General features: G+C 40.4%; 1 protein-coding gene and 1 long non-coding RNA gene across 2 annotated transcripts in view; one reads left to right on the top strand and one right to left on the bottom strand.

Moving 5' to 3' along the window:
* The first annotated feature begins 1,763 nt into the window (after nucleotides 1–1,763).
* Nucleotides 1,764–3,110, top strand: LOC138356691 (uncharacterized). Its single transcript, XM_069312887.1, has 3 exons — nucleotides 1,764–1,781; nucleotides 2,442–2,592; nucleotides 2,674–3,110. Exons 1-3 carry the CDS (start codon nucleotides 1,764–1,766, stop codon nucleotides 3,108–3,110), a joined length of 606 nt encoding a protein of 201 aa, XP_069168988.1.
* A 15,601-nt stretch (nucleotides 3,111–18,711) lies between these two features.
* The window catches only part of LOC138356538 (uncharacterized), a 40,247-nt gene continuing 37,918 nt past the window's right edge, over nucleotides 18,712–21,040 (bottom strand). Inside the window, exon 5 of the long non-coding RNA XR_011224513.1 lies at nucleotides 18,712–20,814. This is a non-coding gene — a long non-coding RNA (uncharacterized lncRNA). The remainder of the gene's footprint in view (nucleotides 20,815–21,040) is intronic.

Genomic DNA, 21,040 nt, shown 5'->3' with positions numbered 1-21,040 from the left:
CCAATACTGTCACTATGGCGGTGTGTCCACTCACAGGATGAGTGGCGCTGCCCAATACTGTCACTATGGCGGTGTGTCCACTCACAAGATGAGTGACGCTGCCCAATACTGTCACTATGGTGGTGTGTCCACTCACAAGATGAGTGACGCTGCCCAATACTGTCACTTTGGCGGTGTGTCCACTCACAAGATGAGTGACGCTGCCCAATACTGTCACTATGGCGGGGTGTCCACTCACAGGATGAGTGACGCTGCCCAATACTGTCACTATGGCGGTGTGTCCACTCACAGGATGAGTGGCGCTGCCCAATACTGTCACTATGGTGGTGTGTCCACTCACAAGATGAGTGACGCTGCCCAATACTGTCACTTTGGCGGTGTGTCCACTCACAGGATGAGTGACGCTGCCCAATACTGTCACTATGGCGGTGTGTCCACTCACAGGATGAGTGGTGCTGCCCAATACTGTCACTATGGCGGTGTGTCCACTCACAGGATGAGTGACGCTGCCCAATACTGTCACTAAACTATGATACAAACTATGTAGTTTACACTCTAGTGTACAACTATGTAATATACATTTTTCTGTATAACTATGCCCATTATACATTACATCATACACAACCTACTGACTGTAATCTCCTATACTTCACATTTCTCTTATAAAGTCTATCGGTACAAAAACTGATCAGGTTACAGGACACACTAAGACTTTGTAACAAAAGTCTTTAATACAAAATTTGTGTATTAAAGCTTGTCACTTTTCTTTTCAGAACAAGAGCGTCGCAATATTGGATTAATGACTCCCCTTACCTCTTTCAAAGTTCTTTTGGAACGTCCGTAAAAAGCTGGAACAGCAAAGGCTCTTTGTTGTCGATTAGCGAGAGAAAAATCTAGTTATATTACGGTTTGAAACCTGCAAAACTAACAGTATTTGAGATGTGTTGCGAGTTTTTACTCTTTGGGAGAGATTGCATTGTGCTAGGTGACTGGGGGAGGTGGTGGACACAGGGGCTATGTAGCATGTATCTACAGTGATAAGAGAGGACACAGGGGCTATGTTGCATGTATCTTCAGTGATTAGAGAGGACACAGGGGCTATGTTGCATGTATCTACAGTGATTAGAGAGGACACAGGGGCTATGTTGCATGTATCTTCATTGATTAGAGAGGACACAGGGGCTATGTTGCATGTATCTACAGTGATTAGAGAGGACACAGGGGCAATGTTGCATGTATCTTCAGTGATTAGAGAGGACACAGGGGCTATACTGCATGTATCTTCATTGATTAGACAGGACACAGGGACTATGCTACATAGATCTTCAGTGATTAGACAGGACACATGTGTTATGTTATATATATATATATCTTCAGTGACTAGATATATGTTCACGTTACATTTCCACATGTTGTCAATTCTCTGTGTATGAAGGGTTAATACACTAATTACCGTAGTTGAGACCAATTGGTGAGCCAATTGTAATGGGCGGATTTTAAAACACGTGAATTTTACATCATGGGACGCATTTTCCTGTATGTAAACATCATGGGACGCACTTTCCCTGTATATAAACATTATGGGACGCACTTTCCTGTATGTAAACATCATGGGACGCACTTTCCCTGTGTATAAACATCATGGGACGCACTTTCCTGTATGTAAACATCATGGGACGCACTTTCCCTGTATGTAAACATCATGGGACGCACTTTCCCTGTGTATAAACATCATGGGACGCACTTTCCTGTATGTAAACATCATGGGACGCACTTTCCCTGTATGTAAACATCATGGGAACCACTTTCCCTGTGTATAAACATCATGGAACGCACTTTCCCTGTATGTAAACATCATGGAACGCACTTTCACTATATGTAAACATTATAAGACGCACTTCTTAAGATATATTCATCAAGGGGCATGCCTCTTAAGCATGTAGATGAGACGCAAATAGGACACATCTTAAGTGTGTAGAGTGTTGAATAGCTCAGCTGGAGGGTCAGGAGTACAGATATACAGACCATTAAAACCATTAAAAGACCATTAAAACCATTAAAAGACCATTAAAACTTAAGAATAAAGCTAACTCCACAAGCCCTATTGGCCCATACGAGGCAACTCCTATCTATAACCACCCAATCCCACTCATATACACGTCCAACCTACGCTTGAAACAATCAAGAGACCCCACCCCCCCAACCACGTAATGCTATAATTGGTTCCACAAATCAACAAACCCCCCCTCTAGTTACCCCCCCCCCTTAACAGTAGTTAAAACCAGAGGTGAATATTTTTGTGAGACGCGCTGTTTGGGGCCTAAACCAATCACGTGTCTTTAACGCGTTCGTGAACGATTGCTGTTTAAAAGAAAGTAAATATAATTTTAAAATTGAAAGTGAAACGTGTGAATAAAATACTTTATTTCTATAATTTGCAGAGTATTGAGAGGAAGAGTACAGCTTCACAGAGTATTGAGAGGAAGAGTACAGCTTCACAGAGTATTGAGAGGAAGAGTACAGCTTCACAGAGTATTGAGAGGATGAGTACAGCTTCACAGAGTATTGAGAGGATGAGTACAGCTTCACAGAGTAATGAGAGGATGAGTACAGCTTCACAGAGTATTGAGAGGATGAGTACAGCTTCACAGAGTATTTAGAGGAAGAGTGCAGCTTCACAGAGTATTGAGAGGAAGAGTACAGCTTCACAGAGTATTGAGAGGAAGAGTACAGCTTCACAGAGTATTGAGAGGAAGAGTACAGCTTCACAGAGTATTGAGAGGAAGAGTACAGCTTCACAGAGTATTGAGAGGAAGAGTACAGCTTCACAGAGTATTGAGAGGAAGAGTACAGCTTCACAGAGTATTGAGAGGATGAGTACAGCTTCACAGAGTATTGAGAGGAAGAGTACAGCTTCACACAGTATTGAGAGGAAGAGTACAGCTTCACAGAGTATTGAGAGGAAGAGTACAGCTTCACAGAGTATTGAGAGGAAGAGTACAGCTTCACAGAGTATTGAGAGGAAGAGTACAGCTTCACAGAGTATTGAGAGGATGAGTACAGCTTCACAGAGTATTGAGAGGATGAGTACAGCTTCACAGAGTATTTAGAGGAAGAGTGCAGCTTCACAGAGTATTGAGAGGATGAGTACAGCTTCACAGAGTATTGAGAGGATGAGTACAGCTTCACAGAGTATTGAGAGGATGAGTACAGCTTCACAGAGTATTTAGAGGAAGAGTGCAGCTTCACAGAGTATTGAGAGGAAGAGTACAGCTTCACAAGCAGAGTATTTAGAGGAAAAGTACAGCTTCACATGCAGAGTATTGAGAGGAAGAGTACAGCTTCACAGAGTATTTAGAAGAAGAGCACAGCTTCACAAGCAGAGTATTTAGAGGAAGAGTACAGCTTCACAGAGCATTAAGAGGAAGAGTACAGCTTCACAAGCAGAGTATTAAGAGGACGAGCACAGCTTCACAAGCAGAGTATTTAGAGGAAGAGTACAGCTTCACAAGCAGAGTATGAAAAGGAAGAGCACAGCTTCACAAGCAGAGTATTTAGAGGAACAGTACAGCTTCACAAGCAAAGTATTTAGAGGAAGAGTACAGCTTCACAAGCAGAGTATTGAGAGGAAGAGTACAGCTTCACAAGCAGAGTATTTAGAGGAAGAGTACAGCTTCACAAGCAGAGTATTGAGAGGAAGAGTACAGCTTCACAAGCAGAGTATTGAGAGGAAGAGTACAGCTTCACAGAGTATTGTGAAGAGTACAGCTTCACAGAGCATTAAGAAGAAGAGTACAGCTTCACAGAGTATTGAGAGGATGAGTACAGCTTCACAGAGTATTGAGAGGAAGAGTACAGCTTCACAGAGTATTGAGAGGATGAGTACAGCTTCACAGAGTATTGAAAGGAAGAGTACAGCTTCACAGAGCATTAAGAGGAAGAGTACAGCTTCACAAGCAGAGTATTAAGAGGAAGAGCACAGCTTCACAAGCAGAGTATTTAGAGGAAGAGCACAGCTTCACAAGCAGAGTATTTAGAGGACGAGCACAGCTTCACAAGCAGAGTATTTAGAGGACGAGTACAGCTTCACAAGCAGAGTATTAAGAGGAAGAGTACAGCTTCACAAGCAGAGTATTTAGAGGAAGAGTACAGCTTCACAAGCAGAGTATTTAGAGGAAGAGTACAGCTTCACAAGCAGAGTATTGAGAGGAAGAGTACAGCTTCACAAGCAGAGTATTTAGAGGAAGAGTACAGCTTCACAAGCAGAGTATTTAGAGGAAGAGTACAGCTTCACAGAGCATTAAGAGGAAGAGTGCAGCTTTACAGAGTATTAAGAGGAAGAGTACAGCTTCACAGAGTATTTAGAGGAAGAGTACAGCTTCACAAGCAGAGTATTTAGAGGAAGAGTACAGCTTCACAGAGCATTAAGAAGAAGAGTACAGCTTCAAAGCAGAGTATCTAAAGGAAGAGTGCAGCTTCACAAGCAGAGTATCTAAAGGAAGAGTGCAGCTTCACAAAGCATTAAGAGGAAGAGTACAGCTTCGCAGAGTATTAAGAAGAAGAATACACCTGCTAAACACCTGTTAAACGCCTGCTAAACCACCTGTTAAACACCTGTTAAACACCTGCTAAACACCTGTTAAACACCTGCTAAACGCCTGTTAAACACCTGTTAAACACCTGCTAAACACCTGCTAAACACCTGCTAAACACCTGCTAAACACCTGTTAAACACCTGTTAAACACCTGCTAAACACCTGCTCTACCCCCGTACCCTCTGCATTATCAGTAGCAACAAAGCACTTGCAATGCTAATTTGCAACGATGTTAAATTGTCAACTCAGCATAATGGAGGATTTTTGCCGTTAATGGTGTAAGTAATGTCATTACTTTAGGCTAAAACCCGCCTTTTTAACCCTTAGGGCACGTGGATGCCTGAAGTACCGTTGTTACCTTTGCTGCCTGTTGTAATTACCTATTAGTGACTATGGGATAGTTAGGTCTTGATGCCCAGCCTAATAGCCTTGTCATCCTTGTTTATTGCTCTCAGTATTTTGTATGTTGCAATCATGTCCCCCCTCTCTTCCTTCTGTCCTGCATGGGTGTGTGGTCAAGTTCCTTTAACCTGTCTTCGTAGCTCAACTCCCTTAGCTCTGGAACTAAACTTGTTGCAAAACTTTGGTACTTTTCAGTTTTAGATTCATGCTTCACAAGGTGTGGGTTCCAGTCCAGTGCCGCATACTCCTGTATTGGTCTAACAAATCCTGTATTGGTCTAACAAAGGCTGTGTAGATGGCCTTGAAAGAGCCCTGGTTTAAGTTTCTAAACGATGTTTTAATGTGTTTCAGAGTTCAGTTTTACTGCTGATGTAATCCTGTTAATGTTTACCTCTAGAGAGAGAGTTAGAATTACATCTACTCCCAAATCTCTCTTTAACTTTTAGAGTTGTTTTTCCCCCTGTAAATATCTATCCCTTGTACCAGGAAAATATCTATTTAGCCCTGTAAATAGATGGTATATATATATATATATATATATATATATATATATATATATATATATATATATATATATATATATATATATATATATATATATATATGTTATACTATATTGCATATAGTCCTGGGAACTATTCCCAGGACTATATATATATATATATATATATATATATATATATATATATATATATATATATATATATATATATATATATATATATATGTCGTACCTAGTAGCCAGAACGCACTTCTCAGCCTACTATGCAAGGCCCAATTTGCCTAATAAGCCAAGTTTTCATGAATTAATTGTTTTTCGACTACCTAACCTACCTAACCTAACCTAACCTAACTTTTTCGGCCACCTAACCTAACCTAACCTATAAAGATAGGTTAGGTTAGGTTAGGTAGGGTTGGTTAGGTTCGGTCATATATCTACGTTAATTTTAACTCCAATAAAAAAAATTGACCTCATACATAATGAAATGGGTAGCTTTATCATTTCATAAGAATAAAAATAGAGAAAATATATTAATTCATGAAAACTTGGCTTATTAGGCAAGTCGGGCCTTGTATAGTAGGCTGAGAAGTGCGTTCTGGCTATTAGGTACGACACATATATATATATATATATATATATATATATATATATATATATATATATATATATATATATATATATATATATATATATATATATATATATATTCACTTGTTTCTAGCAAGGTGAAGGCTGTTGAGCAACAGACCATTACCATGTTTTTGAACGCTTCTCTACAGAGCGGAGAAAAATGACCAACATATTAATTAACTTTGAAACAAGGAACATGAAAAGTGGTTAATGCTTTGGAGTGAATTTATCAAATGTTGAGCACAGCACGAAGCATTTTTTCACTGATAATTAATTGGGCCTGATGCTGCACAACATGAAGAGGACGAGCAGAAGATTAAAAGATGCTGCAAAAAATTGTTCTTGAAGAGCAGGTCAGATAACTGTAAACATTATGTTAAATTATATACATTGTGTCACTATATGAATATTGTACTGATAAAAATTGTGTTAAATTATATACATTGTGTCACTATATGAATATTGTACTGATAAAAATTGTGTTAAATTATATACATTGTGTCACTATATGAATATTGTACTGATAAAAATTGTGTTAAACTGTAGATATAAAAAGTTTAATTGTGACCTTTGTGCTAAATTATAAACATTGGGGTAAATTAGTAATTGTGATTAACACTATAAACATTGTGATTAATGATTAATATTGTGTTAGATTGTTAGCATTGTGTTAAATTCTCAATATTGTGGTATAAGTTTTTTGCAGTAATTTCGAACAGTGTGAAAGAGGTCTATCCAAAAAAATAAATCACTATTTTCAAAAATAATCTTGTTTTCTGTCTTCAAAAACACACATTCTTCTCAATTATTCTCTGGAACATCTTTAGTTTAGCCCAAGACCATTCTGAAAGCCACTTTCCCCACTCACTAAGACACTTTGTCTCATTGACACTTTCTACCTCTCCTGGAGACACTTCCTCATCTTTCAAGATACAGTTTACAACACTTTAGGATGCACTTTCTAATGCACTCACAATCTCAATTCAAGTGGCTGGACCAATGTGTACTACACTGCTTCCCTGGACACAGGACTGGACACATATATATTGTCCACCAGGACACAGGACTGGGCCCAGGACACTACACGTGGACACAACATCAAAAGTAAACATTTGACATTCCATTTTTTGCCTTGCTTGCTCAGGTTCATAAAAAAAAGTAACTTTTTCTTAGAAAATTGATAAGTTCAGTCTGTTATGTCTTGCTTCTTCTCTGTTCCTTCCTTTCACGTACCGTAGTCTGTGAACGTATATATACGTATATATATACTTGTATATATATATACGTATATATACTTATATATATACGCAAGTTACACCAAAACCTGTGAACTTTCATGCACTGATCTGCCAAAGATTTTTTTTTACCATTAAATTTTAAGCTCTTGAAACACTTCTAATCTTTTTTTTTCCTATATATAATTTTTATTTAATATATATATGTATCTTTTTGTCCATATTCGTCATCATTGTTTTCTAGCAGTCTACATTTTTTATCTGTTTTTGGAAATTGGTTAACTTCTTGATTCACATTCGCAGTTCCCGGATTCGATTCAAGGGGGAAAACGGAAATGGTTGGGCACGTTGCCTCTAATGACTCTATTCATCTAATATTAATCTGATACCAAGGAGTTAGGCAATTGCTGTGGGGTTACATCCTTGCAAAAGGTCATTAGTCGTTGGAGAGATCTTCATACAAGCCTAAAGTATAGGCTTGTATCAATACGCAGGCTTCCTGTCCCCATCAAAATAATTATTTATATGTACTGTTTTAGGCCTATGTGAGATTAAGTAAAGTCTGTGGTTTACCCTCGTAAGCCTTGGAGCCTCGTAGCCTGGTGGATAGCGCGCAGGACTCGTAATTCTGTGGCGCGGGTTCGATTCCCGCACGAGGCAGAAACAAATGGGCAAAGTTTCTTTCACCCTGAATGCCCCTGTTACCTAGCAGTAAATAGGTACCTGGGAGTTAGTCAGCTGTCACGAGCTGCTTCCTGGGGGTGGAGGCCTGGTCGAGGACTGGGCCGCGGGGACACTAAAAAGCCCCGAAATCATCTCAAGATCATCTCAAGATAACCCCAAGTCCTCTATACCACATTATTTATTTGTTCAATAAAAAAACAAAATTTGTCACCGCATTCCACTTTTTTGTATTTTGTATATATACTTTAAAATCTTTAAACGTGGAGGAATAACTAGGGAATAAGCCAATGAAAACACCCATTTCGAAGACGGTGAATTGAAGCAGATAGATGATTCGAAGCCTTAAGAATGTTTGATCACTTATGAATACGTTTCAGATATAGCTAGAAATGTTATAGGATTTCTTCAGCTTACGCAATATGCAAGAACAAATATTCATAGCTCTTAATACTCAGCTGCTCATACACGATTAAAATGTCATTATTGGCTATCATTAGCCAAATTGGCTATCATTAGCCAATGTATTGGCTAATGATAGCCAATACATTGGCTATCATTAGGACGGTAGAGCGACGGTCTCGCTTCATGCAGGTCGGCGTTCAATCCCCGACTGTCGACAAGTGGTTGGGCACCATTCCTTTTCCCCCGTCCCATCCTAAATCCTTATCCTGACCCCTTCCAAGTGCTATATAGTCGTAATGGCTTGGCGCTTTCTCTCCACGTTTCAGCACCGCTCCTGTGCCAGGTAAGTCCACTACGGGATCACCATAGCCCGTGCTACTTGCCCCGCTCCTGTGCCAGGTAAGTCCACTACGGGCTCACCATAGCCCGTGCTACTTGCCCCGCTCCTGTGCCAGGTAAGTCCACTACGGGCTCACCATAGCCCGTGCTACTTGCCCCGCTCCTGTGCCAGGTAAGTCCACTACGAGATCACCATAGCCCGTGCTACTTGCACCGCTCCTGTGCCAGGTAAGTCCACTACGGGCTCACCATAGACCGTGCTACTTGAAACTTGTTGTTTCCAGTGGCTGAATCTTAACAACAACAACACTTTCTCCTCATATTTCTCTCTCTAGTGGTCAAGTAAAGCAAGTTTCTCCTTTTTCAATTTCAAGAAAATCAAGAATTCTTTCTGCTGAAAAGATATATTTAAGCCGACGTGGATGTATCACCCTCATTCCTTCTTAGCATTTTCAGCACAGAAATTTTCAGCGCAGAGTTCACAGCGCTGAAAATTTCAGCATTTTAGAGGTGTAGTGTAGTGAGTCTGGCTGTTGGCCCTTAACATTTTTATCATCACAGCGACAACTTCTGTCTCGACTGCTTCCTAACAGCCTTTTTGCCTTATCCTCAAAAGGAAGCAACATTAAAAACACGACTCAGCAAAGAGTAAAGTTATTGAAGCAGACAACATGTTTGCTGAGATCTTTAATTATGGCTCTCTTGCTGTTTATACCCGCTCGCTAATGTTGAATTTTGTCTTCAGGAAATGTTTATTTTGACATCAAACTGTGTGATGCGATGGATGTTTATACTATGTTACGGGATCACCATAGCCCGTGCTACTTGCCCCGCTCCTGTGCCAGGTAAGTCCACTACGGGATCACCATAGCCCGTGCTACTTGCCCCGGTCCTGTGCCAGGTAAGTCCACTACGGGATCACCATAGCCCGTGCTACTTGCCCCGGTCCTGTGCCAGGTAAGTCCACTACGGGATCACCATAGCCCGTGCTACTTGCCCCCTCTCCTGTGCCAGGTCAGTCCACTACGGGATCACCATAGCCCGTGCTATTTGCCCCCGCTCCTGTGCCAGGTAAGTCCACTACGGGCTCACCATAGCCCGTGCTACTTGCCCCGCTCCTGTGCCAGGTCAGTCCACTACGGGCTCACCATAGCCCGTGCTACTTGCCCCGCTCCTGTGCCAGGTAAGGATAAATTGGATTAGAAGGGAGTCTGGAATGCCTCTTGGGAGATTGTATATAAGTGTATATGTCTCCGTGGTGTAGTGGTAAGACACTCGCCTGGCGTTCCGCGAGCGCTATGTCATGGGTTCGTATCCTGGCCAGGGAGGATTTACTGGGCGCAAATCCTTAACTGTAGCCTCTGTTTAACGCAACAGTAAAATGTGTACTTGGTTGTAACAACGATTCTTCGCGGCGGGGATCGTATTCCAGGGACCTGCCCGAAACGCTACGCGTACTAGTGGCTCTACAAGAATGTAACAACTCTTGTATATATCTCAAGTGAACAATGTTGACCAATCCACACACTAGAAGGTGAAGGGACGACGATTGATTGATTGTTGGCTAGTTTATTGTGCACCCCATACTCATCCTGTGAGCGGTAGCGCAAAAAGCATTACAGAGGGCACAAAAGGTCTTTATCAGACCTCATCTTAGATTATTACATAAACAATTTCATCTATCCTTCACACCTTATAGTTACAATGTCAGCTAGTTACAGAGAAAGTGCTATTACAAGAGCTATATATTTACAGTAAGTCATCATACATTAATGGTAGGTCTAATCGCTAATACATAATAGTTTGACCAGGGACGACGACGTTTCGGTCCGTCCTGGACCATTCTCAAGTCGATTGTCACACACTAGAAGGTGAAGGGACGACGACGTTTCGGTCCGTCCTGGACCATTCTCAAGTCGATTGTGTCTCCTTGCCTTCACCTGTAAATGAACAAATCCACAAGGGCCGTGACGAGAGTTCGAATCTACATTCGAGAGGATCCCAGACGCGCCTTAATCGACTGTTTAAGGTTTATATAGATTGTATATAGCTTGCGAAGGGGTAAATACACCAATCCCGTCCTCCCAATTTGCCACAACGGGCAGAAAATGATGTACTAATTGCCAGCGACTAATCTAACCGCTGGATCCACGCCTCAACAACATGGATCACAAAGAAATTATAATGGAGTGATATATCAATTAGAAAATCCATTTTTGGGCAATGGGGGTGACTTGAACCGGCGTTCTTGTGCTTCCCAGTCAGCTGCCTTAACCCACTCAACCACGATAGGACAAAAGTCTGTCAATTCGGAACGCCAATGAATTCCCTAAAAGGTTCTGAACCTCCAGAACGCGGTTTCATGTCACCTCATTGTTCCAAAATGGATTTTATCAAAAAACGTCGATAATTGCAATCCACTTTGATTTGTAGTGCATTATATTTTGTCAGTCCGATATTTTGACGTCAAAAGGCGATGTATTTTTCCATTTCTTTCCTTATTATGCACCCCATACCCATCCTGTGGGCGGTGGTGTAAAGGATTACAGAGGCACATAATGGGTTCAGGAACTGAACCCTCTAGTTCGTTTAGCTAAGCAAATAACAATCTTTTGACGCTAGTTACAAAATTATTAATGTTATATATACATGTACACATACTCATGCATACATGTACACATACATACGTATACATATATACGTACAGGAATGGCTGTATTTGGCCCGGGTTATACAGATTTAGTACATCATTTTCTGTCCGTTTATACAGTTCAAGATGCCTGACCTCTTACACATCTCTCAATACACATCAATGGCTTTCTAAAAAGCCATTGATGTATCTTACATGTTTTAATAAAAATCTACTTAAATATTTAATCATACAATTCATTACTGGAAATGAGTTCTGAAAACTTTTTTTTCATGACATAAAAATCACTTTAATGTTTCTATTGACCAGTAATAGCCCCATTCACTTATCAGTCATGGCCACACATCCCGCAGGTCCAAGTTCAATCCCCCGTGGTCCAAGTGGTGGCTAGACCTTATTTCTTAACTCCGTTCTCACAGCTTATCCAAGTCCTGTTTAGTTATACTGGCTGACAGGATCATGACAGCCCCATGACATCCCCCATGACAGCCCCATGACAGCCCCCATGACAGCCCCCATGACAGCCCCCATGACAGCCCCCATGACAGTAGCATGGTGAGGGGGGGGGGGGGGCTGCCTCATACGCACATATGTGCGTTAGCTTGTATGTCTCTGATGATAAATAATTTGAAAGGTAATTACCAGAGATTAACACAAGCTTGACCACACACACACCCAATATTACTCCAACAATTACAACATTAATACAACAATTACAACATTAATACAACAGCAGCAATGGAAAATGCAGCTGTTGTATCGCTTCACCCTCTCTACCCCCCTCCCAATGTAGGTTTGGTTCATGTGGACCTGAACAAACTAACAAAAGATCACACAAACAAGGGGCCCCACAGACAAGGGGCCCCACAGACAAGGGGCCCCACAGACAAGGGGCCCCACAGACAAGGGGCCCCACAGACAAGGGGCCCCACAGACAAGGGGCCCCACAGACAAGGGGCCCCACAGACAAGGGGCCCCTCAGACAAGGGGCCCCACACAAACAAGGGGACACAGGTGGAAATCTAGTACCCAGATGAGCCACAGAGACACTAGAAATAATGTTTTTCATCGCCAGAATAGTTAACAAATGGAATACATTAGGAAGAGATCTGTTAGAAGAAGTCACTACATCAGCAGGAGACACATTAACAACATATTAAATCCCCATGTAGTAAATAATTACATCCCCATGTAGTAAATCTTACCCACTAAGTAACTTTAATCCTCAGTTATGTTTAGGAATAAAAAAAACATCAATGTTAGATACAGTGTTGCTTGTGGCTCTAATTATCCAGGATGTTTAGGTTTTAAAACTTTAATACACACACAGTTAATACACCTAAGCGCTTCGACTAGATATACACACAGATGTGTCTGTCTACTTGAATGAACCAAGTTGTAAACTGATTTATACTTGAGGATTAAATGAACATTTGCTGGGTCTAATGATTTCAATTGTATGATGATTGTATAATGATTGATTATATTGAATAATTGATTGTATAATGAATGAATTGTATGTTTTTAATTAATATTACAATTATTTAATTTTGTTTTGGAACAACAAAGTAAATATTTCAACACATTGAGTTAACTGAGAGTTTACCATGCTCGGTAAACTTGTATTCCAGCATACAGCTAACTGGTATTTTCCATCATACACCTGTATTGTATTTTCAATCACACACCTGTATTGTATTTTCCAACATACACCTGTATTGCATTTTCAATCACACACCTGTATTGTATTTTCAATCATACACCTGTATTGTATTTTCAATCATACACCTGTATTGTATTTTCAATCATACACCTGTATTGTATTTTCAATCACACACCTGTATTGTATTTTCCAACATACACCTGTATTGTATTTTCCAACATACACCTGTATTGTATTTTCCAACATACACCTGTATTGTATTTTCCAACATACACCTGTATTGTATTTTCCAACATACACCTGTATTGTATTTTCCAACATACACCTGGAGAGTATTTTGGTAGTCAATAAGTTTCACTATTAACTGTTAACGTGTAATACTTCCAGAGCCTCAGAGTACACAGTAGCCTCACCAGAGGACTCAAGATGTGATCTGCCAGACACAAGAGTCAGGTAGTACTACCAACAGCCTCAGATGAGACCATTATACACACACAACAGTCTGAAGGAACATAAGCTGCGGATTTACCCTTGTTCCAGACCGCTGACAGGTGAAATACGAGATTAGATTGTATTAATATTTTTCTCTGAATGTATTACAAATATTTCATCTCACGTTTGATCTGAATTAAAAATACTAAAATCGTATTGCAGATTTGTAACATTTGGTTGTACCAATGAGGATTTTTTTTTGCTTGTAATTATGTAAAAATATGCATGGAATTCTGAAAACATTTTAACTGTTCAGGCAGTTAACCATATCAAGTGGAGCAGCTTGGTACAATTCAATAATTTCCCTAACTGTATCAGGTGGAACAGTTTGGAACAACTCAATAATTTCCCTAACTGTATCAGGTGGAACAGCTTGGTACAACTCAATAATTTCCCTAACTGTATCAGGTGGAACAGCTTGGAACAACTCAATAATTTCCCTAACTGTATCAGGTGGAACAGCTTGGTACAACTCAATAATTTCCCTAACTGTATCAGGTGGAACAACTGGTACAACTCAATACTTTTCCTAATACAAGCTCTGATACAGCTTAGAGATTTCCCCAAAAGCAGGAAATTGTACCACTCAATATTTTCCAAAATCTGGTATTAATTGGCATAACCAATGTTTCCTCTAAAACATATGGCATAACCCTAAGGGGCTAGAGACTCCAATTTCATAATTGGAGAGACTCCAATTATGAAATTGGAGAGTTCTTCCCTGTTCAAATAAGTTCTATAAGTTCTACCTGGAAGTGGCTCATGAGACTAAATAACGAAAATCACGTTTATAGCACATTACCAATGATTTGTTATCATAAAAATTAACATAACCGTGACTTTTAATATAAAGCATAATACATAGAAATTACATTATGTGATTTATATCAATGTGAAAAGCCACTAGGACTATGGGTGGGCGCGCAAACCTGCAATCTTGGTTCAGCTAGTCGCGTACTGGCTTAGTGGGTAAGAACGCGACTAGCAATACAGTATTCAAGGGTTCGAGTCCATCTATAGTCCTAGTGGATTTTCTCATAATATTTAACTATAATTTGTCATGCATTAATAATAATGAACAAGTAATAATTAAAATAATAAAACTAAAGGTGTTGCTAATTACTCACACACACACACACACACACACACACACACACACACACACACACACACACACACACACACACACACACACACACACACACACACACACACACCTAACCTAACTTTCAGTTGATTGACAGTTGAGAGGCGGGACCAAAGAGCCAGAGTTCAACACCCGCAAGCACAACTAGGTGAGTACACACACACATACACACACACACACACACACACACACACACACACACACACACACACACACACCTAACCTAACTTTTAATTGATTGACGGTTGAGAGGCGAGACCAAAGAGCCAGAGCTCAACCCATGCAAGCACAACTAGGTGAACTAGGTGAGTACACACACACACACACACACACACACACACACACACACACACACACACACACACACACACACACACACACACACACACACACACACACACACACACGGGTGCTTGCAATGATCCAGTTATTGTATCACCTGCAGCTTGCCGCTAATCTCCTGAAGTTATTGCAAAAAAATGTTGCATCTGAGAATTACACTTTTATAAAGTTCAGAGCGCGACGGGTCATGCAACCCGGCGGTCCTCTCTGCACACCGTTATTGCAAGTTGCAATCACTGCACCAGCGGGTGATGACCCGTCCCTTAACACCGTTATTGCAAGTTGCAATCACTGCACCAGCGGGTGATGACCCGTCCCTTAACACCGTTATTGCAAGTTGCAATCACTGCACCAGCGGGTGATGACCCGTCCCTTAACACCGTTATTGCAAGTTACAATCACTGCACCAGCGGGTGGTGACCCGTCCCTCAAAGATATTAACTATATATTGTTTACTTAAACTTGTAAACTCTTCCAGAGATTTTGTTTACAATATTTGCTTTACTGACACAATAAAAATGTTCGGATTTGGCCGCACAATATTTTATTCCCTGTTGATATTTGAGTACAATTATTATTATGTTATTAATGAAAGAATAACTTGGAAATGTTGGTGTTGGTGTGGCTAGGGGATAGGCTTGTGTGGCTAGGGGATAGGCAGGTGTGGCTAGGGGATAGGCTTGTGTGGCTAGGGGATAGGCTTGTGTGGCTAGGGGATAGGCAGGTGTGGCTAGGGGATAGGCTTGTGTGGCTAGGGGATAGGCTTGTGTGGCTAGGGGATAGGCTTGTGTGGCTAGGGGATAAGATGGTGTGGCTAGGGGATAGGATGGTGTGGCTAGGGGATAGGCTTGTGTGGCTAGGGGATAGGCTTGTGTGGCTAGGGGATAAGATGGTGTGGCTAGGGGATAGGCTTGTGTGGCTAGGGGATAAGATGGTGTGGCTAGGGGATAGGCTTGTGTGGCTAGGGGATAGGCTTGTGTGGCTAGGGGATAAGATGGTGTGGCTAGGGGATTGGATGATGTGGCTAGGGGATAGGATGGTGTGGCTAGGGGATAGGATGATGTGGCTAGGGGATAGGCTTGTGTGGCTAGGGGATAGTATGGTGTGGCTAGGGACTGGATGGCGTGGCTATGGGACAGGATGGTGTGGCTAAGGGATAGGATGGTGTGGCTAAGGGATAGGATGGTGTGGCCAAGGGATAGGATGGTGTGGCTAAGGGATAGGATGGTGTGGCCAAGGGATAGGATGGTGTGGCCAAGGGATAGGATGGTGTGGCTAAGGGATAGGATGGTGTGGCTAAGGGATAGGATGGTGTGGCTAAGGGATAGAATGGTGTGGCTAAGGGATAGAATGGTGTGGCTAAGGGATAGGATGGTGTGGCTAAGGGATAGGATGGTGTGGCTAAGGGATAGGATAGTGTGGCTAAGGGATATGATAATGTGGCTAAGGGATAGGATGGTGTGACTGGGAACTGGCTGATGTGGCTGAGAACAGGTATTAATGAGAAATATATTCAAAAAAATAAATTTTAAGAACGACAGAACCCCAAAAAACATTTTTTAGAACAAAAAATGGAATTACCAAATTAGCAGATGAACTACAAAACGATTTACCATAATAAATCACCTTAAAGAATAACTGAGAAGAAGTCAAACCAGCTGTTTCATTTGTTGAATACAAACACATACAACAATAGTTAAGAGAATGTTTTTGTTGCAAGTTTGAAAAAGCAATATTGAAACACATTAAGGGGGGGGAAGGAAAGGGCATGGGGACCTGGGAGTGGGGAATGCTGGGGAGGACGAGGGGACGAGGGAGTGGGGAATGCTGGGGAGGACGAGGGGACGAGGGAGTGAGGAATGCTGGGGAGGACGAGAGGACGGGGGAGATACAGAGCTTCAGGTGTGTAACGAGAGACTGATCACGTTCTCACTGAGACAACTAACGCAAAATGATCCATTCTGGAAAACAAAAGAAATGCGTCAGGGGGGGAAAAAAAGCAAGTTTTTACTAAAATTGAAATACAACTTAGAGGTGGAGGCTGACTCCATTCTCAGCTTGAGGAAGAGATAGTGGAGGCTCAGCTGGAGGATATAATGGAGTCTAACTCCATCTCGAGCTATAACTTCAAGTGTAATAAAGTACTTGTGGGAAGGAAATCACAGCCCAGATGGACCAGGAGCTAGAGCCCCGTCTCATCAATCACATCTACGTAAGATATCTCTCGCGCTCGCGAGCGAGCGTGTACACTAATCCCGCTAATCTTTCTTCATGCTAAGCTTAAGCCCAAAGGTGTTTACTTCCTACATACAGAAAGTCTATTTTTAATATCCACTTCAAAAAATAATTATATATTGTTGCCTGAGTTCGTATTTACCTGTTGTCTTTTGTTTGCTAAATTAATTTACCTGCTTTATCTTAGCTATTTCTTGTTAATCTGTTTCGGTTACTCAATTGGTCTCTGTTACTCATTCACCTGACGCTGTCACTCATCTGTTTCAGTTACCCACCTGTCTTAATCACTCACTCATACTTCTTGGTCAATCACGTGATTTGATCTGCCACCTGACGCTGTCACTCATTTGTCACTCACCTGTCTCGTTCAGTCACATGCTTCGGTCATTCACCTGTCTTGTTCACTCACCTACAACAGTCACTCACTGTAGATGACTGATTATTATATTTTTTGTTAATCAAATCAAAGTCAATCAAATCCTGGTCAACCATCAATCACTCACATTGTTCCAGTGTCACATTTGTTCGTTATTCCGAAACTTTCCTGCCCGAAACGCATTGCGTAATAGTGGCTTTAGGCATTGTATGTACTAGCTCTATCTATATATCGATCCATTAATTTAACATTACTTGTATGTATGTACCCTTCCTGAATAAACATATTTATTCATTATTTATTTATTTTCACTCACACGAGCTGAATTAGGCACTCGCTAGTTCGCATTCTTTTCCAGTTTACTCTAAATAATGAAAATAATCAGAAAAAATAATGAATTAACATTCTGTATCAACTTTGCGCAGTTAAAGGGTTAAGGAATGTCATATAATTTATATAATGCATTATATTTCACTATATTTTACACCTTCATTGTAAGAACATTTGGAATACTGGAGCCTATTCATCACTGCATCATTAACAACGATGATTTATTTATTTAACAAGTTTGTGATTTAAAATTAAATATTATGATGTAAATAGGTTGCAGTTGATTTTCTATCCCTATTTTGGCAAAATTGTGACATAGGTTTACATGATTCCTAATGGGAGGAAATCTGACAGGCCGAAGGCTTCCTGGCCCCGTCAAGGTAGCTAGTGAGATGATGTTGGCCCTTAAGAAAATTCAGGTAGATAATGATGTTACTGCGCAAATATACGCTCTTGATACGCTTCTGTTTAATGATGTCTTCTCATTTGTAATCTTTTTTCTACCTCAGAACTGAAAAACTACCGTTGGTGTATTTCTCTGTTGAAAATATATGAGTTATACGTGATTACACTAAGATTTCTCTCTCTCTCTCTCTCTCTCTCTCTCTCTCTCTCTCTCTCTCTCTCTCTCTCTCTCTCTCTCTCTCTCTCTCTCTCTCTCTCTCTCTCTCTCTCTCTCTCTCTCTCTCTCTCTCTCCCTCTCGCACTGAAGGAACTTGGGGTGAATAGAAGGTTAGGTTAGGTTAGGTTAGGTTAGGTTAGGGGTTGCAGGGTTGGGGAAAGAGGTTAAGAAGGGGGGGGGGGGGGGTTGTGTTCATAACTAATATTACATCATATTGTCTAGTTCCATGTTCAGATGAACCGGATTTTTCATGACGTCACGCACGTACAGATTTGCATATGATGGCCAGATAAGGATAAGTACAATTATTTTGATAATTTTCATGTGCTCAGAGCATAAAGTTTTATAGTATGGTAAACATAATTATTGTCAATGGTATTGCGAGATTTTCCGTGGGGGTAAGTTTGACTCAATGTCACGTGGCATTATTTTCTTTTATGGTAAGTCTCACCCGACCTTGTAGGGCATATACCCAATAGTAATTACTGAGAAAAATTAATGAAACTAACCCCAAGCGTCTGGCTTCCATTTTAGGACAAAATCACACAAACATTTCCATTTATAGATATGGACTTAGATATTAAAATGCCTGACGGAATATTTAAAAATTTCAACATGTCTATCGCTAATGATAAAATTATGTTAAAAACTAGAAATGACTGCAGTCTGCTTTAAGAAGTACTTAATACAAAGAATGTTGTTGTTGTTACAGATTTAGCTACTCAGAACGAAGTGTCCATGTAGCACGGGCTATGGCGAGCCCGTAGAAAACAAAGAAACCATGGTGAAGGTCTTTGAAATCAAACAAAAAATGGCTACTCTCACTCCTCAGTTGATATTGCTAGTAAACACTTAATACAGTCCAACATCAACATTGATTTTGAAATTATTTTGTTAACCATCTTCATCGTATGACGTCACGGAGATTCAATGCTTCTTGCTAATTCAAGCTCTCAAAAACTTAAATTTATAGGATAATTGATTTAAATATAAATGTTAATTTAAATTGAATTACTCATTAATTTATACAATGATGAACTCTAATCCTCTGTTGTTCAAATTGTTTACACAGACACATTATTCATCATCTTCATCTACACATTCATGAGCGGGGTAATAAGTGAATAGCATTATACATCGAGGAGAGGTAATGGGATATCTATATAGATTAACTAATGGGATATCTATATAGATTAACTAATGAGATATCTATATAGATTAACTAATGGGATATCTATATAGTTTAACTAATGAGATATCTATATAGTTTAACTAATGAGATATCTATATAGATTAACTAATGGGATATCTATATAGATTAACTAATGAGATATCTATATAGATTAACTAATGAGATATCTATATAGATTAACTAATGAGATATCTATATAGATTAACTAATGGGATATCTATATAGTTTAACTAAGCTTAAGCTCTAATTCAACAATTTACATTCCCAGAGAGAGAGAGAGAGAGAGAGAGAGAGAGAGAGAGAGAGAGAGAGAGAGAGAGAGAGAGAGAGAGAGAGAGAGAGAGAGAGAGAGAGAGAGAGAGAGAGAGAGAGAGAGAGAGAAAGAGACAAACGGAGACCAAAGCAAGACGACCAAAGTCCAGATTAAGATCAACTAACTTCATACAAATTCATCGAGAAGCTATCATCAGTTACTAAGAAAATGGTGTTGTCCATCAATGCCAACACAAGCAGATGCCAGATCATTCAGCCTCCACCAGTGCCTAGCATCACCATCTCAAGATGCTTTTCTTGCGTGAGCCAAATGATCACACAAGCAAGAGGAAATCGAATGATATTCTCAGGATAGCTGGTAGATATCACTTGCAAACATCTTCATCACGAAGAAACAGTAAGCCTTTCTAAGATGCGAGGCACTGTGTATGCAAGAGATGCTGCTAACACTACTAATCGCATCTCTAGTGCAGCATCCATCATCTTCTGTGATGAATAGATAGATCGGAGCATCATCTTGTTGCGTAACTTCACTGTTATGTTCTCTCTCTCACCAGTAGCAGCGTTGAGAATTAGTCCTTTCAACTTGCAGGTTCTTGAAGACATATCAAATAGAGATGACAACGATAACTTATATCTGCCTCTAGGAGCAACACTCGATAACTCTTCTCAAAGTACCGATAACTTGGCAAGAACTGATATCCTGAAAATACAAGAATGTGTAAAAACAAATGCAGTTGTAAAATATAATGCAATTCTAAAATACAGTTGTAAATGAGAATGCAGCTATTAAAACCAGCATGCAGTTGTAAAAAAAGGATACTGTAGTTGTAAAAGCGAGTGCATTGCCATGCATTGCGTGTGTAAATGAAGGTGTTCTCAGAGCAGACACACCGTTATCCAGTGAGACATGGTTAAAAAAAACACAG

The sequence above is a fragment of the Procambarus clarkii genome, chromosome 73 (genome assembly GCF_040958095.1).
Source record: "Procambarus clarkii isolate CNS0578487 chromosome 73, FALCON_Pclarkii_2.0, whole genome shotgun sequence".
Classification (NCBI taxonomy): Eukaryota; Metazoa; Arthropoda; class Malacostraca; order Decapoda; family Cambaridae; genus Procambarus; species Procambarus clarkii.
This window is presented reverse-complemented; position numbering and strand designations above follow the sequence as displayed.

What these genes read in the sequence shown, in the direction of transcription:
- LOC138356691 (XM_069312887.1), top strand. An exon ending in GATGAGTACAGCTTCACAGA is followed by an intron (nt 2,593 to 2,673) that starts GTAATGAGAGGA and finishes GGAAGAGTGCAG; the next exon opens with CTTCACAGAGTATTGAGAGG.